The sequence below is a fragment of the Brachyistius frenatus genome, unplaced genomic scaffold (assembly GCF_029030835.1).
Source record: "Brachyistius frenatus isolate BFR_SWC_R1_liver_20210118 unplaced genomic scaffold, ASM2903083v1 Contig_15, whole genome shotgun sequence".
Classification (NCBI taxonomy): domain Eukaryota; kingdom Metazoa; phylum Chordata; class Actinopteri; family Embiotocidae; genus Brachyistius; species Brachyistius frenatus.
In genome coordinates this window covers 2,980,339-3,005,478 of record NW_027210614.1, presented here as the reverse complement: position 1 = coordinate 3,005,478, position 25,140 = coordinate 2,980,339, and the positions used below count along the sequence as shown (strand labels likewise).

At 44.2% G+C, this 25,140-nt stretch overlaps 1 protein-coding gene across 1 annotated transcript in view; it reads left to right on the top strand.

Annotated features, from left to right (window-relative positions):
* The window catches only part of gse1b (Gse1 coiled-coil protein b), a 175,715-nt gene that overhangs the window by 38,666 nt on the left and 111,909 nt on the right, over positions 1 to 25,140 (top strand). Inside the window, exon 2 of the mRNA XM_069693620.1 lies at positions 13,919 to 14,057. Within this exon, the coding sequence (XP_069549721.1) occupies positions 13,919 to 14,057 (139 nt within the window). The remainder of the gene's footprint in view (positions 1 to 13,918; positions 14,058 to 25,140) is intronic.

Below are 25,140 nucleotides of genomic sequence, written 5' to 3'. Positions count from 1 at the left end.
CGTGCGGAGAGAAGAAGAGACGAAACGCAATCTCACACACATTTGCTCTCGTCATGTTAGCTTTTTAGTTGCTTTTTTAAAAATGATCTTCATTCATATGCATAAGATAAGTTTGCTCAATTGCAATCTTGTCTCAACTTACGAATCAAACTCTGAACAACAACTGGTGCATGAAAGAGGAGGAGGCTTTGGTCCATATATCCGCTGGATACACTGCAACCTCCAAAATATTGGTGGACTAATAGCCAATGGGCTTCCTGTTGAACCACGAAAAGCTTTTTAAAAATTTTTTTTTTTTATATTATGCTGTAGAACTACCAAGATCTGTAAACAGACTTTGATCTTTAACACAGTTAAAGGCAGTTTTCTTTTTTTATACTGTAGACTATAATGAAGGATGCAAAACCAAACTGTCATGTCTTTGTTTTAGGAAAATGTTTTCACTTTCTAGCCATCAGAGTGCTACCCTCTTTTGGGCATGCAATGTCTTAGTTTAGTTTATTCAAGGATCACTTGTTTTAAATGTTCTATATACATACGAGTTTAATCACATACATACAAATGCACACAGACTGTCTACATAAACATAAACTCATGGACAAATGTACTGTTTCCCTTAAAATAGGCTCATGTCCAACAGATGTGGTGACACAATGGCATTGCCAAAATGTCATTAATCATTGAGAAACAAGTGATTGGTTGTTATAGGTGTGAATTATATGTGGAAACTGTGGAACTACGATCATGTGATTTTGGTGGCTGTCTATTAGTGGTTATCATCACAATTGGCGGTTTGACACAGTGATGAGTGTTTAAGTGTTAAACATGCATGAATGCATTGCATGTTCGCAGACACCTAAATCTCGCACAGCTGTTGGATCTAACATGCGCACACACACACGCACGCACGCACGCACGCACACACACACACACACACACACACACACACACACACACACACACACACACACACACACACACATCATGTTAAATCCATCATGGCCTCTGTGTCCCGTGCTGCCAGCTGCTCACTGCTCTGCTACGTCTGTCTTGTTGCTAGGATACAGACACACATTCAGGGAGTAGCTCACCCCTTGTCATACACATTCTGTTTTTGCCCATATGTTGCCAATGTGCCACTAACTGTACACACACACACACACATACACACACACACACACACATGCACATGCACGCGTACATGCACTGAACTTCACGTAGCCTACTATATAGTATGCTATATCAAGAGAAGAAATTGTTCACTGAACTATCACAGCTGTTTTTCTTACTCGTGGGGGCAAACTTCATATAATAGTGTAAAATTCCATTTTCAATACTCTGGCTTCTAATCAGTGCCAAGATGAGTCTATTATCCTTTTAATTTATTTGAAATTGGCTTCCCAGACTTGTCTGCAGTAAACTCCCTGGTCAAGAGGGGGCAGGATGGAGAACACATTGTGAGTGCACATGTACCTTTAGAGGGCGCTATCTGTCTTTTCTCTTCATTGCTGTTGTAGTGTAGCATCAATTCATCCTTATCAGTGAGGATACCTCGACAGCAGCTCCCTCCTGTCTTGTCTCCTTTTACCTCACTGCTTGGCTCCTCCTCTGTTGTCCTTTTATCTCCTCCTAAGCCTTTCTATCTGCTCACCCCCCTCCACACTTCCTCTTTTCCTCCCTGCCTCCCCCTTGGTTCCCTTTCTTCCTTTTCATCCCTAACTGCCTCTCTCCTCACCACCTATGCCTCCTCTTTTTCTCACTTCCCATGCCTGCCTCTCTTCTCGCTCCTTATATTGCTGCCAATTCTTGCCCTCTCGCCTTTTTCGCCTCCTTCTCTTCATCTCCACTCTCAAATTTCCCCCTCCTATCTCACCTTCCCACAGCAACAGCAGATGAGACTCCCTTTTACAGAGCCTTACCTCCCTGCCTCCCTTCATCTCTTCCTCCCTCCCTTTCTGGCTCTCTCGCTCCCTGCATTCATCACTCTTGGCCTTCAGGGCTTTGTTCTGCCTTAATCAGGAGCTTAAGTGTTGCATTCTCACCAGGACAATGCCTGCCATTCAGTCTAGGTCTGTGTAAATAGGTGTGCCCCGTTAGTGTGCCAGCCATGCCAGCCTTGCTGCGGTAGTGGTGATCAGCCATAGCCCCCAGCTACAGGAGGCACTGCTCCACATGCACACATTCACAAACATACACATAAACCAGTAACAGCAGGAGGTGGAAGAGCACAAACTTACTGAAGACTTCCTTTGAAGTGCTGCCATGCAAAGGCATGGATGGCCAAAGCAACACACACAACACAGGCAGTGCACAAGTGCCAAATAGAGTGCAGGGAGAGGGATTCTTTTCAAAATCAGCCATTTGCCCCCTCTTCTTAGTTGGCCCTCTACTTTTCAGTTCCTCTGCCTCTGACTTGCGGTCTTGACTTATTTGTACGTCTTTGTGAGAAGCAGCCCCGTGTTGTGTTCGGTGGTAAAATAGCAGAATAGTGACTAGAGGGTTATGCCTGTAGCGGCTGCAGGAGACCAGCAGCCTGTTTCTTGGCCACCTGGCATGCTCTTTCTAGGAGGCACTCTAGGCCTCCACCCAGCTGGATGATGCTTGCTATCATCCAGAGAGCCAGCTTCCTTCCAACACCCGACCATCTGTCTACATCCACAATGGCACTCCACCTGCAGATAGAAAGAGAGGAAGAGGGAGAGGTTGACAAACATACTGTGCGCTAGAAAGAGAGAAGCCTTAGATACACAAAGAAAGTCTTTGATATGATATGTGCAAATATACTGTGTGTGCACAAACTGAGGCTCAGTAGTGCAAGTCCATCTAACCTTTGACTACTTATATCAACTTACAAAGGGAAGGAGATCCAGAGACAGAAAGAAGATAAAAGAGCAAAAGGGTGGACAGGCATATAAACCTCAAGTAGGTAGATGCAAGTGACACACAGAAAGACAGAAAAAGTGAACCCACTCTCGCCCATGCTATCTATCCTCCTCAGATGGCCATTTGGGCTTGTTAATCTATCGCCTGGTAACAGAGACAGCCTATCAACAACAGCCACGCCCCTCTGCACATGCTCATAGAGAGGGGCTCATTTGGATCTTTGAAGGGAAAACGCACATGCCACACCAAAATACACACCTTCGTGCACGCACACACACACACATCCAAAACTACCCACAAATCCTGGCCTGTCATTGCTCTCCATTGTTTGGCTGCAGTTGCTTTCTCCTGGTGTGACTGCCAGCAGATGGCTACCACTGAGCTGTCAGAGTCGGCCTGAGGCCCACACACACACACACACACACACACACACACACACACACACACACACACACACACACACACACACACACACACACACACACACACACACACACACACACACACACACAAGAGAGGAGCACTCACTCATACAAAGAGGGTCTTATTGCACACAGAACATATGCACAGTGCCCGCTGAATGGTGCTAGCATTGGCTCTATGACACTACTCTAGGTCTGCTAATACTTCATTTTATCCAGGGCCTACTCTGTGTCTTTTATTCTCTCTCTCTGTTTTTCACACACACACACACACACACACACACACACACACACACACACACACACACACACACACACACACACACACACACACACACACACACACACACACACACACACTTGTACACACAGGTTCCTGATAGACTGTGGAGCCTCTCAGCTACAGGTGCCCCTCATGACCCTCTCCCTGTAATGACTGTGTAATCTCATAAAAGGGCCGCCTTGCTGCATTAGCATGTGCAAAGGCCATTGTGTTTGTGTGTGCCTGCGCATAAGTAACTGTTTTGAATCTTTCTTCTGCTGCCATCTTTTGCATCTTTGTGTGTCTATGTGTGTGTATGTGTTTGTGTGAATGTGTATGTATGTGTGTGTATTTCACAGTGATCCAATGTGTGTAGAAGCAGGTGTCAGGCCTAATGGAGTGTGTCAGCACAGTGTAAAAGCAGCTGCTGCAGCCCAGGGTCATTGAGGGTCGTCCAGAGGTGAAAGGTCCAGGTCGGGGTGAGGAGTCGGCTGTAGCTACATGACATTCCTCTACTCGCTAATCATAGCTCTGATGAATGGCTGCAAAGTGGCAGCTGGTAGACAGGAGGCAGTGTGTGTGTGGCGGTGAGAGAGGATGACACAGGGAGGAGGAGGAGAAGAGAGGGTCGGGCAAGATGAGAGGAGGAGGAGGAGGAGGGAGGGCGATCTATATGTTGCCACACACACACACACACACACACACACACACACACACACACACACACACATTCACACAAGCAGTATAGAGTGAGTATTGACTGCACTGGGCTGTGATCCTGAAGGAGCTGTACATTAGAGAAGACAAGCATGCACGACAACACGGCCTTTTGTCAATGTCTAAAACTCCACACATATGCACAAAACCATTATGCACACCCAGCACACATGCATGCATTGTCACTCTCCCTCTCTCTCCCTCTCTCTCTCTCTCTCTCTCTCTCTTTCTCACTCTCACACACAGTTTGTTGTGTCTGCAGAAAGCTGGAACTAATGACAGGCTTTGTGTTGTGTGTGCTCACTCAGCTGCCCCCTGGTCACACTTTACCCACCCAGCAGAAAACAGCCCTTTGTATTTCTCTCTCTCCTTCTATCTCCCTCTGTCTTGTTCAGCTTTCTCCCTACTTTCTTCTCCCTCTGGAGAATAGAGGTGTTTTGCTGTGCTCTGCTGTATATATTATCTACTGTATATTTTCCTGGGGCCTGACAACAGATATATGAGTGCAGCAGTGATTTTTGGCTGACACCAGTCATTCACATTTGCCAGTAAAAGGAGCAATAAAGTCAGTTCATAAAAGTGACATTTAGATACAAACATGGTTAAAATTGAACCGTTAATATGATGTGCTAAATCATGGTAAGTAAAACTGAATCACCGTGATGTTTTATAACTACGGTATATCTCATCTGGCAGAAAACTGTGGGAGAAAAATAGATTCTAAAAATGTAATGATGTTGACTGTCTCTCTCGCTCTGTCTATGACAGGATTGCACCTTAAAAGTGATTTGACATTATTGTTACCCTTTAGTTGTCCAGTATTGCACAGTATATCATCTGAATAGCTGAGTCAGTTAAGAAGACACTTTGTTCCCATTTACAAGGTTTTCACTGTGTTTTCAGTTTGAGAACGAGCGAGTGTGTGTGTGTGCATGTGTTTAATGGCTGTACTCTGTAAATGGGTGTTTACTCGTGCATGTGCATGCATCTGTTTGTTTCAACTAAAAGCAACAATTTGAAACAATACTTTGTAAGATTTAGTATTATCACTGAAGGCTCTCATCCCTGCTGAGTTGTCTGTAATAATAACTAAAGGAACAGTGTCTACAATATTCCTGCTGTACAGTAACTTGTTGATGATATCACAGTTCTAGTCAAAGAACTTGGTAAAAATATTTTAAGCTAATCTTGTTGCTCCAGGAATGTTCATATTTGTTGGTCTGCCACTTTGGCCCAGACTGAAATATCTCAAGAACCATTTGATACATTTCCATGAGATTTTGTTAACAGATGGGCAGCACATGAGGCTGTGGTTAGCACTGCTGCCTCACAGCAAGAAGGTTCCAGGTTTGAACCTGCTGCAGCTGGGGTGTGTGGAGTTTGTACTTTCTCCCTGGGTTTCCTCCAGGTCCTCCGGCTTCCTCCCACAGTCCAAAGACTCCTAGGTTGATTGGTGATTCGACTTTAGCTGCATGGGTGAATGTGCTTGTGAATGTTTTATCTGTCTGTCTGTGTTGGACTGGTGACCTGTCCAGGGTGAACCCTGCCCTGTTCATGATAAATCCGGTGTAGATAATGGATGGATGTAATATATCCTGCTGACTGAGTGATGGCCTGACCTTTCCTCATTAGCACAAACATGAGGTTGGCATTGGTGAATTTAGGAAAATGTCTAAATACCTTTATCAGTGGATTACCATGAAATTGGGTTCACACATTCATGTCCCTTCTGGGATGAATTACAATCACTTCATCTTGTGCTGTCTTCGGGTCCAAATTTTAATTTGACCAATATCCAAATATCCTGCAAAACTAATGGCATTCCCATCAACCTCAGCTGTGCTTCCTGATTTGTTTGTAAATGTTAGCTTGTACTACTGAGGTGGTAAATACGGTAAACTTTACCAGCACCATGTTAGCATTGTCATTAAGAGCATATCAGCATGCCAACATCTGCATTTTGCTCAAAGCACGTCTACCTTAGTACAGCCTCAGAGATGCTAACATAGCTGTAGACTCTTCGTTTTATTTTAGTACGCTTTTGTTCTCCCCACATCAGTGTTAGAGACTGATCTATTTGTTGTCATGACTTTTAGATAAGCTGTTTATGTATGGCTGTAAACAAAGAGGTATTGGCATTAGTATAAGCACCCATATTCATACCCTTGTGCCGCTCCTTCCATCCCTCCATTTGATTTGTTAAAGAACAACAAGCAGCCTCTCCGTCACCATCAGCCTGGTTATCATACACCTATCCCTCTGCCTGATTTCTATCCCTACAGCCTTCTTTTGCCTCGTATCAAAATGCCATCGAAGAGAGCTGCGTGCACCAGAGATTTCTGTTCATAATGTCACAGTGCTGCCCAGAGGAGTGTTTTATATTGACCCAAGTGCCTGTTTCCATACCAGCTTTTCTTGCTAAGTGTACACATGCTTCAGACATAAACAGTACACGACGTACATGCAGACATTTTCAAGAACAGTCTGGAGTGTAACAGATCAAAAACACATCTAATGTTTATGGTTCCATGACCTAATTAATTCATTTATTAATGCAGTTATTCATTTCTCTCCCCACTATTGATGTTCATACTCTTCTAGTATTGATACTATTAATGATAATTTGATCTAGTTGCATTTTGAGCAGTTCAACCTTTATTATCCTTCACTCATAAACACAAAAGGACTTGAGTCTGGACTGCCTCAGGTGTATCCTCAAACACTAGATGAACTGTAATGCAACCACTGTGTGTGTGTGTGTGTGTGTGTGTGTGTGTGTGTGTGTGTGTGTGTGTGTGTGTGTGTGTGTGTGTGTGTGTGTGTGTGTGTGTGCGCGTGTTGTTATATGCAGCACGGAAAAGCAGACGGTCAAATAGTCAGCTTGTTTTCGCTCTGACAGCCGGCCAATCAGGAAGAAGTCAATCGATAACACTTACCCTCTTCCTGTTAGAGTTCCCAGCAGACTTGGAAGAAAGACACAGCCCTGCAGTTGAGTCTACGTGTGTGTGTGTGTGTGTGTGTGTGTGTGTGTGTGTGTGTGTGTGTGTGTGTGTGTGTGTGTGTGTGTGTGTGTGTGTGTGTGTGTGTGTGTGTGTGTGTGTGTGTGTGTGTGTGTGTGTGTGTGTGTGTGTGTGTGTAAATGTGATTACTTATATTCACATACTTTTTTGTTAATAAAACATTGTGACCGAGGCTGAGCAAAATTAAGTGCATTTTTGTATTTGGACCGTTAGTTCAAGGACACACTGTCGTGCCATGAAGTGCCATTTTTTATTTTTTATTTATTGACATCCATCTAGCTTCTTCTCATTCTGCATTTTGAAACCTAACTGCAGGTTTAACCTATAGAAGCCTCAATTTGAATAACTCTGAAATAGTGGTTTGAAAACCTTGAATTTTATATCTGTACATGAACTACATCGGATAAAACATATCAGAGTAAAAGACAGTACACATATTCATGTCTGTGGTGGTATTTTGGAAGCCCTAAATCGGAATGCCTCCTTGCTCCTGGTCTGTGTACTACGACCTGCCTTGAAGGGGGGAATGAAAGTGTCCTATAGGGCTCAATAAAGTATCACATAGTTATTGAGTCACTTTGTCCCCCTGCATCCTGTTCCTGGGGACAAACAGACCCAGGAAGTGACAACATCACTCTGATACTTCAAATGCGGTACTTCCATTCCTTTGAGCTATGCTATCCATCAGGATGCACATGATTTACAACCATGACTTCACTGGCATTTGAAGGGTAGGATGGTAGCGACGGCTGAAGCCATATCAGCATCCACTCTGGCTGATCCACTGACCTCCAGTATCCTGTACTGCTGGGGAGTTTGCTTTAATTTGTGTGTGCACCATACAGAGAGGGTGAGACTAAGAACATACTGCTGATTCAGTGTGAAGCCTATTTGCAATTAAAATGTTTGCTGAGGTAATTCTTTGGACGAGAGAGTGAAGCTAATTCTGGCTGGCTCCAAGGTCATGTCCAGCATCAATTTCAGTGCTGTAGTTAAAGGAAGATATTGTATCTTGTTATACAAGACATATGGTCAACAGTGTTGCAATTTCACACGTTTTATTTTGGATGAAGGCAGGTTGAGCAATATGCCACATAATTAATTTTGATGATATTTTTCATTTTCTAAATGTGCATGTACATGCATTTTCAGCTGATAGGATCATTGGTGTATGCATGTGCACCACTTTGTATAAATATGAATTATTTTGTGTCTGTAGTCATATTGTGTCTGTCCAGCTGCCCTCAGACCAGTCTCAGTGTGAGGCTTCTGTTGGGCTTCCTGTCCCTCTGCCCTTGACTGACCCAGGCCTGACCTGTGTTTGGGCCCTGGGCCTCCTCATGGCTACTGTATGGGCTTCTGTGTGTGTGTGTGTGTGTGTGTGTGTGTGTGTGTGTGTGTGTGTGTGTGTGTGTGTGTGTGTGTGTGTGTGTGTGTGTGTGTGTGTGTGTGTGTGTGTGTGTGTGTGTGTGTGTGTGTGGCTGACACAGGGCAGTAGGGTGTAATTTGAGCCCGAGGCTAGGACAGGACTGCTGCACAGTCCATCCAGGCAGAAAAAGCAAGACATGGGAGCCGCAGGGTGGGCAGAGAGAGAAGGAGAGAGAGGGTGGGACAGCCAGAAGAGTAAGAAGTGGGAAGATTGGAGAGAGAGACAGAGAGAAAGAGAGAATAATGGACAAAGGCTAGCAAGGCTCTTTTTAACTCAGTCTTCTTGGAAGAGAGATGTCAGTCTGTGTCAGTTCGCTCCACTAACCAGCCTGTAGCAGGAGAAACAGATCTCTCCCCTCTCTCTCTCTCTCTCTCTCACACACACACACACACACACACACACACACACACACACACACACACACACACACACACACACACACACACACACACACACACACACACACACACATTCTGGCATTCTCTCCCTCTCACTCCTTCCCACACTATCTACTTTCTTCTCTCATATCTTTTGGTGATAGGTTTTCTGCCTCAGTTGAGAGAAGCAGAAACACTCCACAGCTCAGGGGAAAACAGCAAGACTAAGTAAAAGACCAGGCAGTGAACCAGTCATCTCTAAAAGGCAGGCAATGTATAGTGCAGGTCTTCTCCTGATCACACTATGGGTGAATGAGGACGGGCTGCTCCAAATGCTGTAGACTGAGACCCCGAAGGCAGGGCACACTGCTGGCTCTGCTGCAGCGTTTCCCTCAGAGTTGTGAGGAGGGCAGCACACAGCTCTTCAAACACAGAAGGGATCAAATCTTCAAATCCCCTGGAAATGTCAGCCACGTTTGAGGAAATGTCAGTAGAGCTGAGAACACACACAAACACGCATCGACCAGAGCGTGCGCACACACAGGCACTCGCGCCCAACCCATTGGCAAGAGAGGCAACGTGATATACAGCAGTCATGTCCTGTGGGTGAAATTATCTTCATCACCTTCATTTTCACAAATCTCGAGATAATCATCGCATGGTACTGGAGGTTTTAATCCCAATATTGTTGTAAAGTTATGATCTTTTACTTTGCTACTCTGAAACACTAAATGATTTAACACAGTAGTGATTTAATGCCAGTGTAATGAAGACAGAACAGAAGACAGTTGGAATTGGCACCAGTGAACTAAACTGACCACAAATTTGATGATGTGTTGCTTTTAAAAGTCTGTATTCCGTTTTAGTCATCAGTATTTCATGATTGATTGAAACAATAGTTACATTTCTCTTTGAAACAAATGAGACAGTTTCTGTTTTTACTCCCTCGTTCCCATAAATAATAAAGAGCATCATGTGATGATACAATGAATTTATTATCATTGCTCCTCATTTGTAGATCTTTAGTTGCCTTAGGTGATCTCATGTGCTGCCACTGACATCATCGTGTGTTCTTATTGATCTCTCTTCACGCCCGCTGACTAACTTATCGACATCCTCAAGTGTATTTCCTGTCTAGACTGTCAGCAGTGTTTATGGATGGCCCGCGCCCCTGGTGACACACACACACACACACACACACACACACACACACACAAACACACGTGTGCACCCACCGACTCTTATTGATGTATCCTTTTCCTTGACCCTGTCTTCCTACTTAATGAATCTGGATTGTGTTGAACTGCAGATGTTGCGCAGGGCTTAAGTATCGACGGGCACGGCTGTGATGAAAAAGCCTGGGTTAGGTTGCAGTGAGTGTGTGAGACAGAAGGAGAGTTATTGTCATAGGGTGCGTGTGTTTTTGAGTGATGTACATATGTATTGCCCCATCACTCCTTGTGTGTCACTACCAGGAAGTGATATTGAGTCCGGAGCAGTATGCATGTAAGAATGTGTCAACACAGTTTCGGGAGGCTGACAGGTGATATGTGGGTTGAGACAGGCAAATGACTAAAGAGGTTGTGACTGTCTTGACTGACAAGCCCCCTCTCTTCAAGACACTCACACAGGCACACAAGCATGCACACGTTTCCCTGCGTAAGCCTGCAGGCCCTCTGGACTGTTTATCTGCAGCTTCCAATCAAGATCTGCACTCAGCTACTAATGTCTTGTGATCCTTTGAGGGCATGAAGTACTCCACACTGCTGTGTGATTTCTGCTGGCAGGCTTGCTCCATGTCCTGCGACATCATCCATTACCAACTTCCTCCTTACAGATTAGAGGAGATAATGCTGAACTGTGGAATTAACCTCAATTAGTACTACCGCTGTAGATCTTTCTCATTTCACCTCCTGACTCCTGCTCTGCATCTTAAATGTCCCTGGTCTATTCAGAGGGCATATATCAGTATGAGTCTGCATATAAACTCTGGCACAGTTCTTAAATTTAAAAAAGCAATAATATAATACAGATTTAGTTTAGTTTTATTAATGCTGTGTCATCAATAAGAAAAAAACTTTCTTACTTGTATCTATATGCTTGTAGCATTGCTTGTTTGATCTGTCTACTACTTTGATCAAGACTCATCGTCTATTACATGGACTGTCATGAAATTGTATACATACATTCATGGCTCCCAGGTAACAAACCTTGGTGAGGACACGATGAGGTAAATATTTGTAGTTTTAGTAAAATATACATTAACATTTTTGTTGGCTTGACTTAAAATTTGGTTCATACATTCATTTTTTTCCTCAGGACGAATTCTACCTTTGGCTTAACATGTAGTGCCATCATCAGGGAAACATTTTTAATTTGTCTATTACATTGGCAGCAACCAAAGACCTGCAAAAGTTACGACATCACTGAGCCTCAGCCCTCCTTTTTGTTTAATATATATTAGCAAACATAACGAGGTAAGCATTACTTGCATGCTGACAGTGTCATTGTGAGAGTGTTACCATGCTGACATCAGCTCAAAGCCCTGCTGTGTCTATATGGCCTAGCAGAGCTTCTAGTGTTATTAGAGACTCTTGTTCACTAAATCGGTGTCTAACAGTTGTGCCACCAATAACACTCTGTTGTGCAAACATGACAGTCTATAAATAATCATACCCCTCCCGAATTATTTGGGCCTAAATGAGTCATTTGAGAGCGATGATGGCAACAACTAAATGTGCACCATCAAATCTTGCCACCCCAGCTTGTTCTTTAAGGCCAGCATTATAGCGTGTTACTCCCCGCCATCTGTTTTGGTGGACGAGAGAAGAAACAATATTGCACAATTAAATTCTATAGGCTTGTGTCCCTGACTTGTCAGAGCAGTTCAGACACTGTAAGTTTCTTCCCTATATCCTTCCCCTTTCTTTTTTCACAGTTTAATATCCAGTGTTGGCAATTCACAAACAAGCCTGTCACTTTTGCTCAAAGAAAGAGAGGATGAGGAAAGAAAAAGTAAGACAGAAAAGTGTCTGGAAGAGAGAGAGCAAGGGGCAGGAAAGGCTAGGAAACCTGTGGGCATGTTTGTTGTGTATGTTTTGTGGAATAGAGGTAATCCGCAGGCTCAGACATGACTATTTGTCTGCAAGTTTTTCTTACAGAAAAACACCTGAAGTGTAAGCGATATAGACTGGGGAGGCACACCCAACGTGTCTGATGAGGAGGATAAGATAAGCAGGGAAACTCCATAAAGCAAAGAAGTGAATATATTTTAAGTAGAGACATTATCCCTGCTGACACAGACACACACTAACACAATCGCATGAGAATCCCAATACTTCAGTGGCATAGCCATTACTGAGAGTGCGTAGGAGAGGTAGATTGTTAGCATGAACAAAGGGTGAGTTTATTGTTAAGTGAGGTCTGTTTAAATGGTTTTTAACTGCTGGTGTGGCGGAGGCAGCTGTCTGGGCTTGAATAGAGGGCAGGTGGGTCAAATCTGAGAGGCAGTTGAAACAAACACCCAACCACAAAATCCCCCTGACCAGTAGGGGAATTTACATACATGCCAACAGCCAAAACACTTGTCAGTTTATGTGTCATAGCTACTGTTGTGGTTTTACCCACTCACTGTGTAACTGTATGAGGAAGCATTGACACACCTTGATGCTCACAAACACCTGCATAAGTGTGAATAAAATCCAACAGACATATGCACACACACTGGCGCGCACGCGCGCGCGCACACACACACACACACACACACACACACACACACACACACACACACACACACACACACACACACACACACACACACACACACACACACTAAAAAAAAAAGCACTAATAACCTGCCCTTCCCCCCACCCACAGCTCCTCACAAGAAGTCATTAGGAACGTGTCTGTGTATTTTATTTTTAGCAGTGTGTGTTTAGGAGGGGTTGTGGAGTCTCATCAGTCTTCAGGGCCCTCCTCTGCTCTGTCGCTCTGTGTCTCTGTCTCCAGCTGAGAGCTATGTATATTTCATAAGCCCAGGGTGCATTTTTGTCTTAAGATGCGCTGCACCTCCCCTGCCTGTCTCTCTGCTACTCGTCAATGGAGGGAGCCATCACAGGCTTTTTTTTGTCTTTTTTTTTTTTTGTCTCCCCCACTCCTTTCTCTCTTCACTGACAGCCACCCTCTGCTTCTCCCTCTGCTTTTCATGGTCAGCTTGTCTCTCTCCTGAAGTCTCATCCCTCTTTCCTCTTTCAGCTGTGGAAGGGAGCAGAGCAGAGCACATGGAACAGACTTGGTCTGTCAGGAAAAGTCTTCTCTCTCTCTGTCTCTCTCTGTCTTTGATTCTGTCTGTCTGTCTGCTTTGCCGCTCTGTCACTTCAGGGAAGGGACACTTCTTCACCCAGAGTTGCATCCCCTTTAGTTGTTGTCTTTTTATAGCAGAAATCTGAGTGCTGTGACAGCAGCTAAAAATGGTTGCACCAATGACAAAATAGATCTGCAGGTAATTGCTGCATTTGCACCATCAGAGTCGTTTTTATTGTTTAAAGTTGATCATAATGCCAATATTGATTTTTTTTTTTTAGCCCCAATAATGGTGGTTATTTCCTCAGCGCCTCCTGTTTGTCTTTCGCAGAGACAGAATCTGTATCTTGAGTTTTTTTTATGGTTAATCGAGGGGATGTATTTTGAATTTACACATGAAATCAACTCCATTTAAGTCTAGATACCCTAATAGCAATAGCAATAGTTCATATGTTTCTTTTTTTATTAGGTGTTCAAGGTGTTAATTTTGTCTTCATATCTTTCAGGCCAGTGGTGTGATTGAGGGAGCAGCTGGAGCCAGTAAGGAGTCGGACTCAGGTTCAGGGCCCTCACGACCTGCAGGTGACCACACTCCTTTTCGCCCAGTGACCTTGGAGGCAGAGAGAGCTGACCGCCCACTTTCCAGTGAGTACTATGCGCTCAAATGCTATTTGCCCTGTAATTTTTTGTTTTCCTTTCCTCCGTCTTTATCATTTTTACTTCTTTTCATTCTTTTTTTGTGTGTTTTTCTCTTTTGCTTAAAATAAAGATGGCATTTTATATACTTTTATGTAATCCATTTCACTTCACACCGCTGTCATCTAATGCATATTACAGTTGCACAAACCAGTGCAATTAAATTCCCTTTTTCTGTTCTCCAACCACTAGCAGCATTATTTTACTTACTTGTCATGTTTGATAATGTATGTCCTGATGTTGTCACAGGGTGTGGCCACAACTGTGAGAAAGACTTTCTCTTTCAGTAGTCAATAGTTCTGGTTTAGCCTTTATTTTTCAACTAGAATGAGCCTTACCCCTCAGAATATGTATCTCTTCACTTAGCAGGCATCTTATCTCTGCTTCCTTTTTCCTGTGTGAGGCCTCCCTCTGACCATGCCATGTGGCAACACAGGAAGTAGTGAGACCCCTGGAGTGAATGAGATGAGGCAGCTCTAACTAACGCTCAAACCAAAAAGTGACAAAAATTACTTTTGAGTTCCTCTGTCAGGCTTGTGCTGTCTTGTTTTTGAACATTTCTGCCTCCTATGACTCCTTAACCACACCCCTTTACCTCTACATATACTGTGCCTACAGTACCTATCACCTTCTCAACCATACTACAATAACTCTTTATTTTCTATCTTGTTCAATCACAACCACCCATTAATACTTGCTGCTGAGTGACATTGGAGGAAATGATTTGCCTGCAGTTTGTTTTGCAAATGTGCTGGGTATCTGATCTCCTCAACATCCTTTGACTGCAGTGTTTAATAGCAACTGCTCCTAATTATGAATAATGCAAACCTGCAGACCCAACCTGCCCACAAAGCATACACACAAAGACTCAAGCAATCAAACATTGACACTTGTCAGTGTTTACACACAGATGCACACTTGTACACCATATTTGCTTCTATTTTTGTTTTATAGAGACTTTTGTTGTTTATCTGTTCTACTTTAGGATACATTGATCAATTAACGTTTACAGATTAACCAGTATTGGATTACAGGTTTTACAGTAAGTCATAATACTGTATAGCAGTGGTGCTTAATTTCTTTACAAGTGTGACCCCTTCTAGGGATGGTTATTCTTGCCCTGGGGGTTAAGAAAATGTTATTGACAATGTGATGCTGGGAAATGATGTCAGAGATGTCATGATGAAGCAGGCACAGACACAGAAAATTTGTGACAGTGTGAGAGTGTATGTGAGTATTTCCCGAGGGAGGCCATCACTACAGTGTGTTTTGGAGTTCAGTGTGTTTATGCAGAAAATGTTTGCTGTCTCCTCTTATCAGAGTGGCTGGACTGCTTTTTCACTTGGTATCTGTTTCCTGTTTCTGTCTCTCATTTTCTCTTTTTTTATGCAAGTGTTTACACTTTTAAAAAACATAGTTTTGTAACTTTCATCTCGCTAACCTTCTTTTTCCACTTTGTCTCTCTCGCCACTGCTCAGGCTTCTTTTTCTCTTTTCTCTAAGGCTATTTCTATTTAGCCATGAGGGCCCCCCTGTCGTTTACAGAAACTCATCTTAACCTCTCTTTCCAATTGAACACACTCACACTTGCACTCACTTACTCACACATACACACTGTTGCATGACCACAAAGGCACTTAAACAGTCTTGACAAAGGAGGCCACCGCACATCCACAGACACACACATGTAGCACTGAACGATCCTCCCAGCGGTCTAGTGTGGGTTGAGAACAGGGTTTTCATGAGTTATTTAAGTGCTCTCTATCTTGCCGAGTTGCGCTGCAGCTCACACTGACATGACACGGCCCATTTCCTCCGCTCAGGCTAGAAACGTGACACAAGACATCCTTGCGGTGTTCTCACAGAAGGTACACAATTAGTCATGATCTCAAGACGGTTGGGTTTAAATCATTGAATGTGTCCCTGTGCAGCAGCCAGGGTGAGGCTGATGGTTTGAGATGTGTTTTTTTTTTTTTATCCTGCTGTCCACTGCTACCTGTTCTTTGCTGGGTCAAATCAGATCAGAAATGTTTCAAAAATGATCAGTTCTCATTTAAAATGTCCTGGTTAAAATGGGGAGGATGTGACAGCTGACCACAATGTGTTTCAGGCCTGTGGACCAGCAAACACATTCGCTGAACACGTTATATCAGACGTCTTTCAGACTCAAAACAACCACACAGTCAATACATGATTTCTAGTGCTGAAGGACCAAGGTAAACCCCCTGCTACACTGACTGCACAGTTCTTCTCCTCTTCTCATAACAAACAAATACATTTAGAGATATTTACGTTTATGTTTGTGTGTCTTGGCATGTGAATTATACAGACTGATGATTTGATTGTCATGAGATGAGCTGTGAGTGTGTTTTGATTGCAAGAGCACAGCTGGACTTGGCAGACTTGTGCACTTGGCTGCTGGCCAGTTCAATACAATTACAATTACCCACAGTGGGAGCATGAAGCACCACTGAAGATGGGGTGTGGGTGATGGTTGGTGCACAGAGGGGGTGGGTAATTCACAGTTTTTGGCAACCCACATTTGGTTGGGAGGAGTACATCTGAGCAGTTGCTCGGGCTGCCACGGTTAACATTTCACACTTAGAGTCTTGGAGAGCACAGTGGGTCATTCTGCATGAGTACATACACTGCACATGCACACATTAAATGAGGAGCAGTCTGTTCATGCATGGCTGATTACAGCTGCCCTTTCTCCTGTCTCTTGTCCAGAGAACAGAGCAGCAGGTGGATGATAGAGCTGAGAGGTTATGGAGCAATGTGCTGAGAGCTGAGGATATGTGGACACTGAATGCAGAGGTGACAAGGAATGTATTTAGAGAAAGATTTGAGGTTGACACAGGAAGCATTGGGGAGGAATGCCACTGCTGGCTCCACCTCCTCTGCACCCTTTCTTTTCTTCTTTTCTTTTGTCCCCCTCAGTAGGGGTAGGAGGAGGGGATAACTTCAAATGACAGTGACAAGCTTGCCACTGCTTATATGAAGCAGCAGATGGAAGAGTTTGTGTGTGTGTGTGTGTGTGTGTGTGTGTGTGTGTGTGTGTGTGTGTGTGTGTGTGTGTGTGTGTGTGTGTGTGTGTGTGTGTGTGTGTGTGTGTGTGTGTGTGTGTGTGTGTGTGTGTGTGTGTGTGTGTGTGTGTGTGTGTGTGATTAAAATGCCACTGGAGACCAGAGTATACCAAGTCTCTTGGCAGCACCACAGTTGGCAAAGTGCCACCTCACTGCCCTCTTTTTCTAGCCCAGCAGAGAGGGCATTGAGGTGTGTGTGTGTTTTAAGTGAAGGGAGACACTCTCAACAAACAAATATTAATTCACAGTGTTCCCATTGTCTGTTCCATTATATCGTGTCTTCAGGGGGCAAGGAAGCTGGATGGCCTGTGTGGCTGTTTTTTCATTCATCTATTGGAGTAATTCAGTAATGTAATGATCACAGGATTTTTGAGAAACAGAGCTCTGTTCTGCAGTGTGGCGCCAGTCCTGGCGGGCATGGGGGAATTAGTCAGGAGACAGTGGGTTTGGCACTGTGCCACGGTTATTAGCCACTCGCAGGGTGGGCACGGGCTTATGCCCTGACTCAATCACTCTCTGTGTTTGCATTTGTGTGTTTAATGTGTTTGTGTGTGTGTGTGTGTGTGTGTGTGTGTGTGTGTGTGTGTGTGTGTGTGTGTGTGTGTGTGTGTGTGTGTGTGTGTGTGTGTGTGTGTGTGTGTGTGTGTGTGTGTGTGTGTGTGTGTGTGTGTGTGTGTGTGTGTGTGTATGTATGTATGTATGTAAGTCTAGCATTTGACTCAGGATTCTCCTCTGGTCACACTGACCTTATTGTGCAGTCACTCCTGGTTGATTTGTATCCTTTCCAACACATTCCTCTCTCTGAAGGCTGAGAAACAGGCTGTTAACCCCCTCTTCCCGACCTCACTCTCCGTCTCTTCTTTCCCTCTTCCTTTCCTCTCTCACTTTCTCTCATCTTTCCTCCGGATGGGTTTGATTTAGTGACTGTGGTTTTCCATCCAGAGCCTGGGAGCCAGAAAGAGTAGACTTAGGGAGCGACCTATAGATTCACAGCCAGCGGAGCATGTCATTACTTGGCCATAGCTCATCAGCGGATACATCAACAGGCTAGAGCACTAATAGATGCGAGCTGTCGCTGTTCAGGAAGTAATAAACCGGTCCTCATTTCATCCCCTTAATTATTTCCTTCTCACAGATTGCATAAATTGCACTAACTGATGACAGCAAAAAGTACGAGAGTTGTTGTTGTTCCAGGGTGAGTATTTGGCTGGATCATACAATATATAGTGCAATATTTCGATGCCATCAGAAAGGCATATGATATCTGAAATCCCAGATTCATTCTGTAACAATGACTCCAAACATACAGTCAGTGATAAAGAACCTACTTCAGCAACAAAAACAGGCAGTCCTGCAATGAAGGTGTTGCTCCATACAGAGCTCTGATTTCAACATCATCAGGTTAGTTAAGGATTACATGAGGAGACAGAAGCAACTGAGCAGTCAGAATCCAAATCCACAGAAGAGCTGGAGCTCTCTCCAGGATGCTTGTAACAATCACCCTGCCAAATATCCTGAAAAAAATTGTGTGCTGCTCTACCTAAAAGAACTGGTGCTGCTTTAAAGGCTAAGGGTGTTCACATCAAATTTATTTCATTTAGATTTTCAATGCACCATGTATGAAGTTATTTGATTAATAATAGCTAGCATTATTGTTGAAAGCATCCTCTATTAACTTTTAGTGCCAAAAACATTTGCACAGTATTGTAAATAAAATTCAACTTTGTGCAGCATGAATCAGAGAATTACTCTTTTGGACTTTATATTTAGGCCACCTGATGTAAGATTAAGGTGAGGTCAGGTCTGGTTACAGACATGTTTCAGCAGAAGCTCTGAAAACGATGACCACTTGGTGGGAAACCTCCAGAATCTGGCCTTTGGCCTTACATTCACCAGGAAACCTGTGTTCAAGCAGGATTAGACCCGACTGCCTGCACAGTCAGAGCTGGCAGCAAGCTGTGTTTTGTATGTGTTTGTATCAGTCTCTTTCAGTTTACAGCAGATGGAGAAAAAGAACATACAATGCAATACAACACCACGACAAACTACAGCCTCAAAACAACCAGAATTCAAATTAATCCATATTCAGGTGTAAGTTAAAGTGAGGATGTTTTATATGGACGCACATGTTTAAATACTTAGATAAAAACTGAACTTTATCAATGCAAAATATAACCTCAATGTTTGATTTTGATTTGTTCTTGTCGTGTTTTCTTCCTCCCTTGCTCTCTTTATATCTCCTTTCCTCTCTCTCCCTCTCTGCAACCCTGTGACTTCCATCATGCCTTCCTCCCATCCCGCCTCCCCGTCTCCACCTCCACCCTCTCTTCTTCCTTTTTTTTTTTTTTTTTTTTTGCTCTTCGATCCCTCTCTCCTTCCCTCCCTTTCAAATTGTCCTCCACTGTCAGGCGACTTGGCTGCAACTAAGTGCTTTTTGCTGTCTCTCTGCAGGTGGGACTGTAATAAAGCTTGTCAGTGGGAGGCATGGGTCGCACTGTCACATGCTCTTTGCCTCCCCTCTGTAACTCCTTCCTCCATCTCCTTCCACCCCTCAACCCCCGCCATCACTCTCCTCCAAGATCCTCTGCTTTTATTTTTCCTCTCTCATTTGTCTGCCTTTTCCTCCCCATTTTGTCTTGCTCTTACCCAAAACTGTGCTCCTTGACTTGTCTCTCATGTCTATCTCTCTCTCCCTCTCTGGTTTCCTTGCCAACGGCACTTTCAGGAACATGATGAAGAAGAGCAGCAACAGGAGACACCCCTCTCCACATAACAACCACACACACACACACACACACACACACACACACACACACACACACACACACACACACACACACACACACACACACACACACACACACACACACACACACACACACACACACACACTGGCACAGACACACCAGCAATCCATGTAAATGACTCCAGGTGAGGTTGTATTGTTTGCCCAGCTGCTCCTCCTAACCACCCTCTCCTGTTCCATAGTAAACCAGCAGGCTACATGGAAATCAGCTTCCTCTACACAAAACAGTTCTCTGTTCTTCCTTGTCTTTTTATGTGCTTGTATGTTTATGTGTGTGTGTGTTTGTTATACCCTCAAAGGGCATCGAAAAGTTGGTGCTTGTGTACTATTTGCATGTTTTTTAGACTAATTTAAGCCCATATTCTTGATCTGGTGTGTGTGTGTGTGTGTGTGTGTGTGTGTGTGTGTGTGTGTGTGTGTGTGTGTGTGTGTGTGTGTGTGTGTGTGTGTGTGTGTGTGTGTGTGTGTGTGTGTGTGTAAGTGTGAGTGGTTCCGAAGGTGTGTAACCTCGAATGGAAATTGTTTGTACACAGTCTTTCTTGTTCTAGCCACAGGATGGCAACACTGAGCCCCTTCTTTAAAGGAATCCTTCTTTACCACCTTCTACCAGCCACTGTTCATTCACATTCGCATTCGCATTCGCATTCGCATTCGCATTCGCATTCGCATTCGCATTCGCATTCGCATTCGCATTGGCATTCACATTCACATTCACACTCTGACACACACACACACACACACACACACACACACACACACACACACACACACACACACACACACACACACACACACACACACACACACACACACACACACACACACACACACACACACACACACACACACACACACACACACACACACACACACATACAGCCCTCTGTGTTAGCCCAGGCTTGTGTAAGGTGACGGAGTGCGGTGAATAATTTAGTCCTGGCCATGTTAATGGCTGACAGCGAACATGGCCTCTCCTCTCTGCTGTTGGCCCATTACTACAACATTCTGTTTCACTCTCACTCTTTCTTCCTCTCTCTCTCTTGTCCTCCTCATTTTTCCTCTTCATGTTCCATTTATAGTGTTCTGGTAACAGTATGTAGATGTCACTTTTTTCATTACATGGTTCTATAATTGAACCCCTCCCGTGTCCAGAAAAACAAGCTTTTTACTAACAAAAATGGATGCAGGAAATGTTGATTCACATTCAGTCTTATATGTACATGTCCCAGATATACTTATAGCAATAGTAATTTGTTAATTGGCACTTCATAATGTTTTTAATGTTAATTAGGCACTCATAAGTTTGATTTTGACACATCCTGTAAATCAATCATAGAATCTCAGTTTTCTAAATATTGTGTCCTTTTTATTTCTCCAGCTAATCTTCATTCAACTATATCTTCCTGTTCTCATATAATTTACTTCCTCAGTGGCCCCAACTTTTGTTTTTCACCTCATCTTCTCATTTCCCACTCCTCTGTCCTCATTTACGACATAAACTGTTTAGCAGATACACAGGAAACGTGTGTGCTTGTGTGTGTGTGTGTGTGTGTGTGTGTGTGTGTGTGTGTGTGTGTGTGTGTGTGTGTGTGTGTGTGTGTGTGTGTGTGTGTGTGCGTGCGTGCATGCGTGCGCGCGTGTGTGTGTGTGTGTAGGCCCATTCAAGCACTATTAATGTTACAATTGCCCCACTGGGCTTCAGTTCACTGTGTGTGTGTGTGTGACGTGGGTGAAGAATAATATGACCCCAACACTAATGCAATCACATACACTAAACAAATTATAGCTGCCTCTCTCTCCATCTCGCTTGTCATTTCTCTTGCTCTCAATTCGGCCATTGGGATGTAACATGCAGTGTACGTGGTTCGCAGCGTGTACAGCCATTGTGTGTTCTCGTGGGCTCTGTGTCGCTCCATTTTTCTCTCTGATACAATCAGTATGAGTGTGTTTGGGGCAGTAGGAGCCAAGGAGCCTGGCCTGGCGGGCTGCTGCAGCCCAGAGGCCTGGCCAGGCTCAGGCAGACACAAGGGGGATTGGTAGTGACGTGTCTGGGGTGAAACACCCCATAGTTGGGACTCCCGCACCAGCCTCTGTGGCTCCAGCCTGCCTGATAAAATCCAGCTGGGCGTGGAGAGGAGGTGCTACATCTATCTTGGCCTCTCTCTACTCTCTTCTATTGAGCATCTGCCTGTCACATCAGAATGGTTGTCTTCTTATTTTTGCATTCCTGCCTAACCTCTCTTGTTAGCTGCATTTCATCCATTTGTGTCTTTCAATCTTAAATGTTGCCCCACCTCCTCTTCGCTTTCTCTCACCCGCTGCTTTTTTTCCCCCTTCTCTCCATAGCATATCACACATGTAGTACTCTTCCATCTCTCTGTCTCACCCTCACACACACACAAACACATCCAGAACCCTTGAAGTGGGGTCACGATTGAGGCGTGCTGTTAATTAGCCGGCAGTGGTTGTTGTAGCAATGCAATGGTAGGGTGTAATTAATTAGGTGGCATGTGCACAGTGGGAGAAAAAGAGGGAGAGGAGAGATGGAGTGAGAGAGAAATGCCGGCTATCAGTCCTGCTTTTATCCTCGGAGCTCAGATGAGTTCCCCTAATGAGAAAAAATGAGATGCTCCCAACCAGGGAAGAAAGCATTTTGTCCTTTACATGTTCTCTCTGCCTTTCCTCTGCTTGTCGTTCTGTCACTGCCTTGTTCTCTTTTCATCTGCCTATCACATCCAGGCTATTGCTAGTGGGGTGCCAGCAAGTTGGAGTCACCAGCCATAGATCTCCCACTGTAGTATGAACACAGCCTCTGGGACACATCCAGATAGACGCGTACAGTGCTGACAGCTATACTGCACGGCAGAGATGGTATATGGCAGACAACTGCTTTCATTTCTGTGCATTCACGAGTTTATAGGCTTTTAGAAATGCCCTGTTGTGATGGCAGCTGCTCGACTGCGTGTGTGCGAGTACCAGTGATTTTCTTCTTGAGGAAAATGAGTAAGATGGAGGGAGGAATAGAGAGAAAGAAATAGATGGAGATCTCAAAAGAGCAAAGAAGATGTGGGAGGGAGGCAATAGGTGCAGAAACACTCAGAGCTCTATTGATCCTCTTTTCAGTTCAACACGGTCTCCTTGACCTCATTCTGAAGCACCACTGTCTGCGTGTATGTGTGTGTCAACGAATGTTTCTGCATAGCTGCTAGTGTTTGTGTCAAAGGCCGAAACATAGTTCAGTGTACTGTATCTGTTTACAATACTCGCGGAGGATCTCAACTGGTGTCAACATGTCCATTTTAACTACATCATGCATATTTAGACGTAACAATTCCCCACCCTTGCACCACACTCTTTGTGCACAACATTCAAATGCTCTAGTAGACACACAAATGCATGCAGCACAGCCCCAACGCACACTTTTACACATGCAGTCCTGCCTTCCTAGTGTAAACTGTTAGTTTAATGGCTGCCTGGCCTCTACTGTCCTATGTGACTGAAACTGTCCTAGGTGACAGGTTTATGGACAGTTTGGCAATGTCAGCGGAGACGGACAGCTATTTACAGCTGAGCGTTAGACTCTTCGGACACTGGCGGCTGGCATAAATCCTTCTGTGAGATCAGCCAATGGATTATACACATTGTCAACCATGCTCAAACACTTATTGCACAAAGACACACACATACATAGAGCAAACGATCACTCAGTCAACCACTCAGTCCTTTTTAACCTTGTTAATACTACCGTCAGCACTCAGAAATACCTCACACGCAAACGTCACCCACACGCTGTAGATCTGTATCGCGGTTATTTACGGCCCCCTGCCATAACGTTAACAACCACCACTCTCTTTTCCTCCGCCTGTCTCTCTCGCTGCCTCTTTCCCTCAGTCTCTCACCCACTTCAACAATCATTTAGCTTTATGAGGTGTCCCTAAAAGAAGCCCGAGGTGTGCATCCCGCCATCCTCGCCTTTATGTCGGAGATATTGATATCCTCCATAAATCAGACGCACCGCTCTCTGTCACTGAGCAGAAATTGATGACAGAAGGGTGTGACAGGAGAGGAGTGGTGTCGGCAGGGAATTATAGGAGTTTGGCTGTCTGTGTATTGGAGTCTGTGTTTGGGTGAGGTGAGGCCTCTACAAGTGTGCACTGCATCCAAACAGACTTATTAAGGGAAACAGAGCAGTTGGTTTGGCGAGGCTGCAGATTAAGCAAAGGAGAAGACCACTAATCAAGAAAAACGGAGAGATGTGGACCGATAGGGAGGAGGAGGGAGACATATCTGTTTCTTTTTTTACGAGCTTTCCCTTTGTGTATGATACGGTTGCTATAAACAAGAGGTCAGCTGAAGAGCGGTTGTTTAGAAAGTCCATCTCTCAGAGTGAGCATATCAAAAAGCCCATGAAATCGTGATCAACCTTCTGTGGTTTGTGTGTCTCTGTGTGTGTACTTGTGCTTCCTCGTGAGGTTGTGTTTTCCATCAGAGCTGTTGGCAACCAACTATCTCTCACTCCAACAGGAGAATCAGAGCCTTAATTATCTTTGCAATGCGTATCCTGCTGTATGAGTTGGTCATACATACGTTTGTTGGTGGCTGTGTTTGCATATGCTTGTGTGTATGTTGCAGCAGAAGGTACCGTATGACCTGTATCTGCGGGTGAGACGTAACAACACATAGTGTTCTTGCTATTATAGAAATACATCTGGTCACCGTTCACCATATAGTTTATGCTTACATCGCTCTGTGTTTTTGTGCAAACTGCATTAGCATACGGATGGTGTGGCTCCGAGAGGAGATTAGAGTAATCTCACATGAAGAAATAGGAAGTCACCTTCACCGTGTGGTTGGTCCAAGGTTGAGTCAATGCTAGCATGCTCGGCACATTGAATTCTGTTTCTTCAGATGTGGCTAAATGGTGTGATTAGTGATTGTTTACTGGGTGGATTTTCTTTTTTGTCTACTTGTCTGCCTACATGTGTGTGTAAGCGTTTCTGCACTCCGACTGCTGGTGTTTTTTTCTATTCCACCGGGGATAAAGAAAAGGTTTGTTTGATTAATTAATGCTGTTAGACATGAATGTAAATGATCAAAGGGGCACATTTGCATTTTGTGTTTAATTATTCATGAGCTCATGA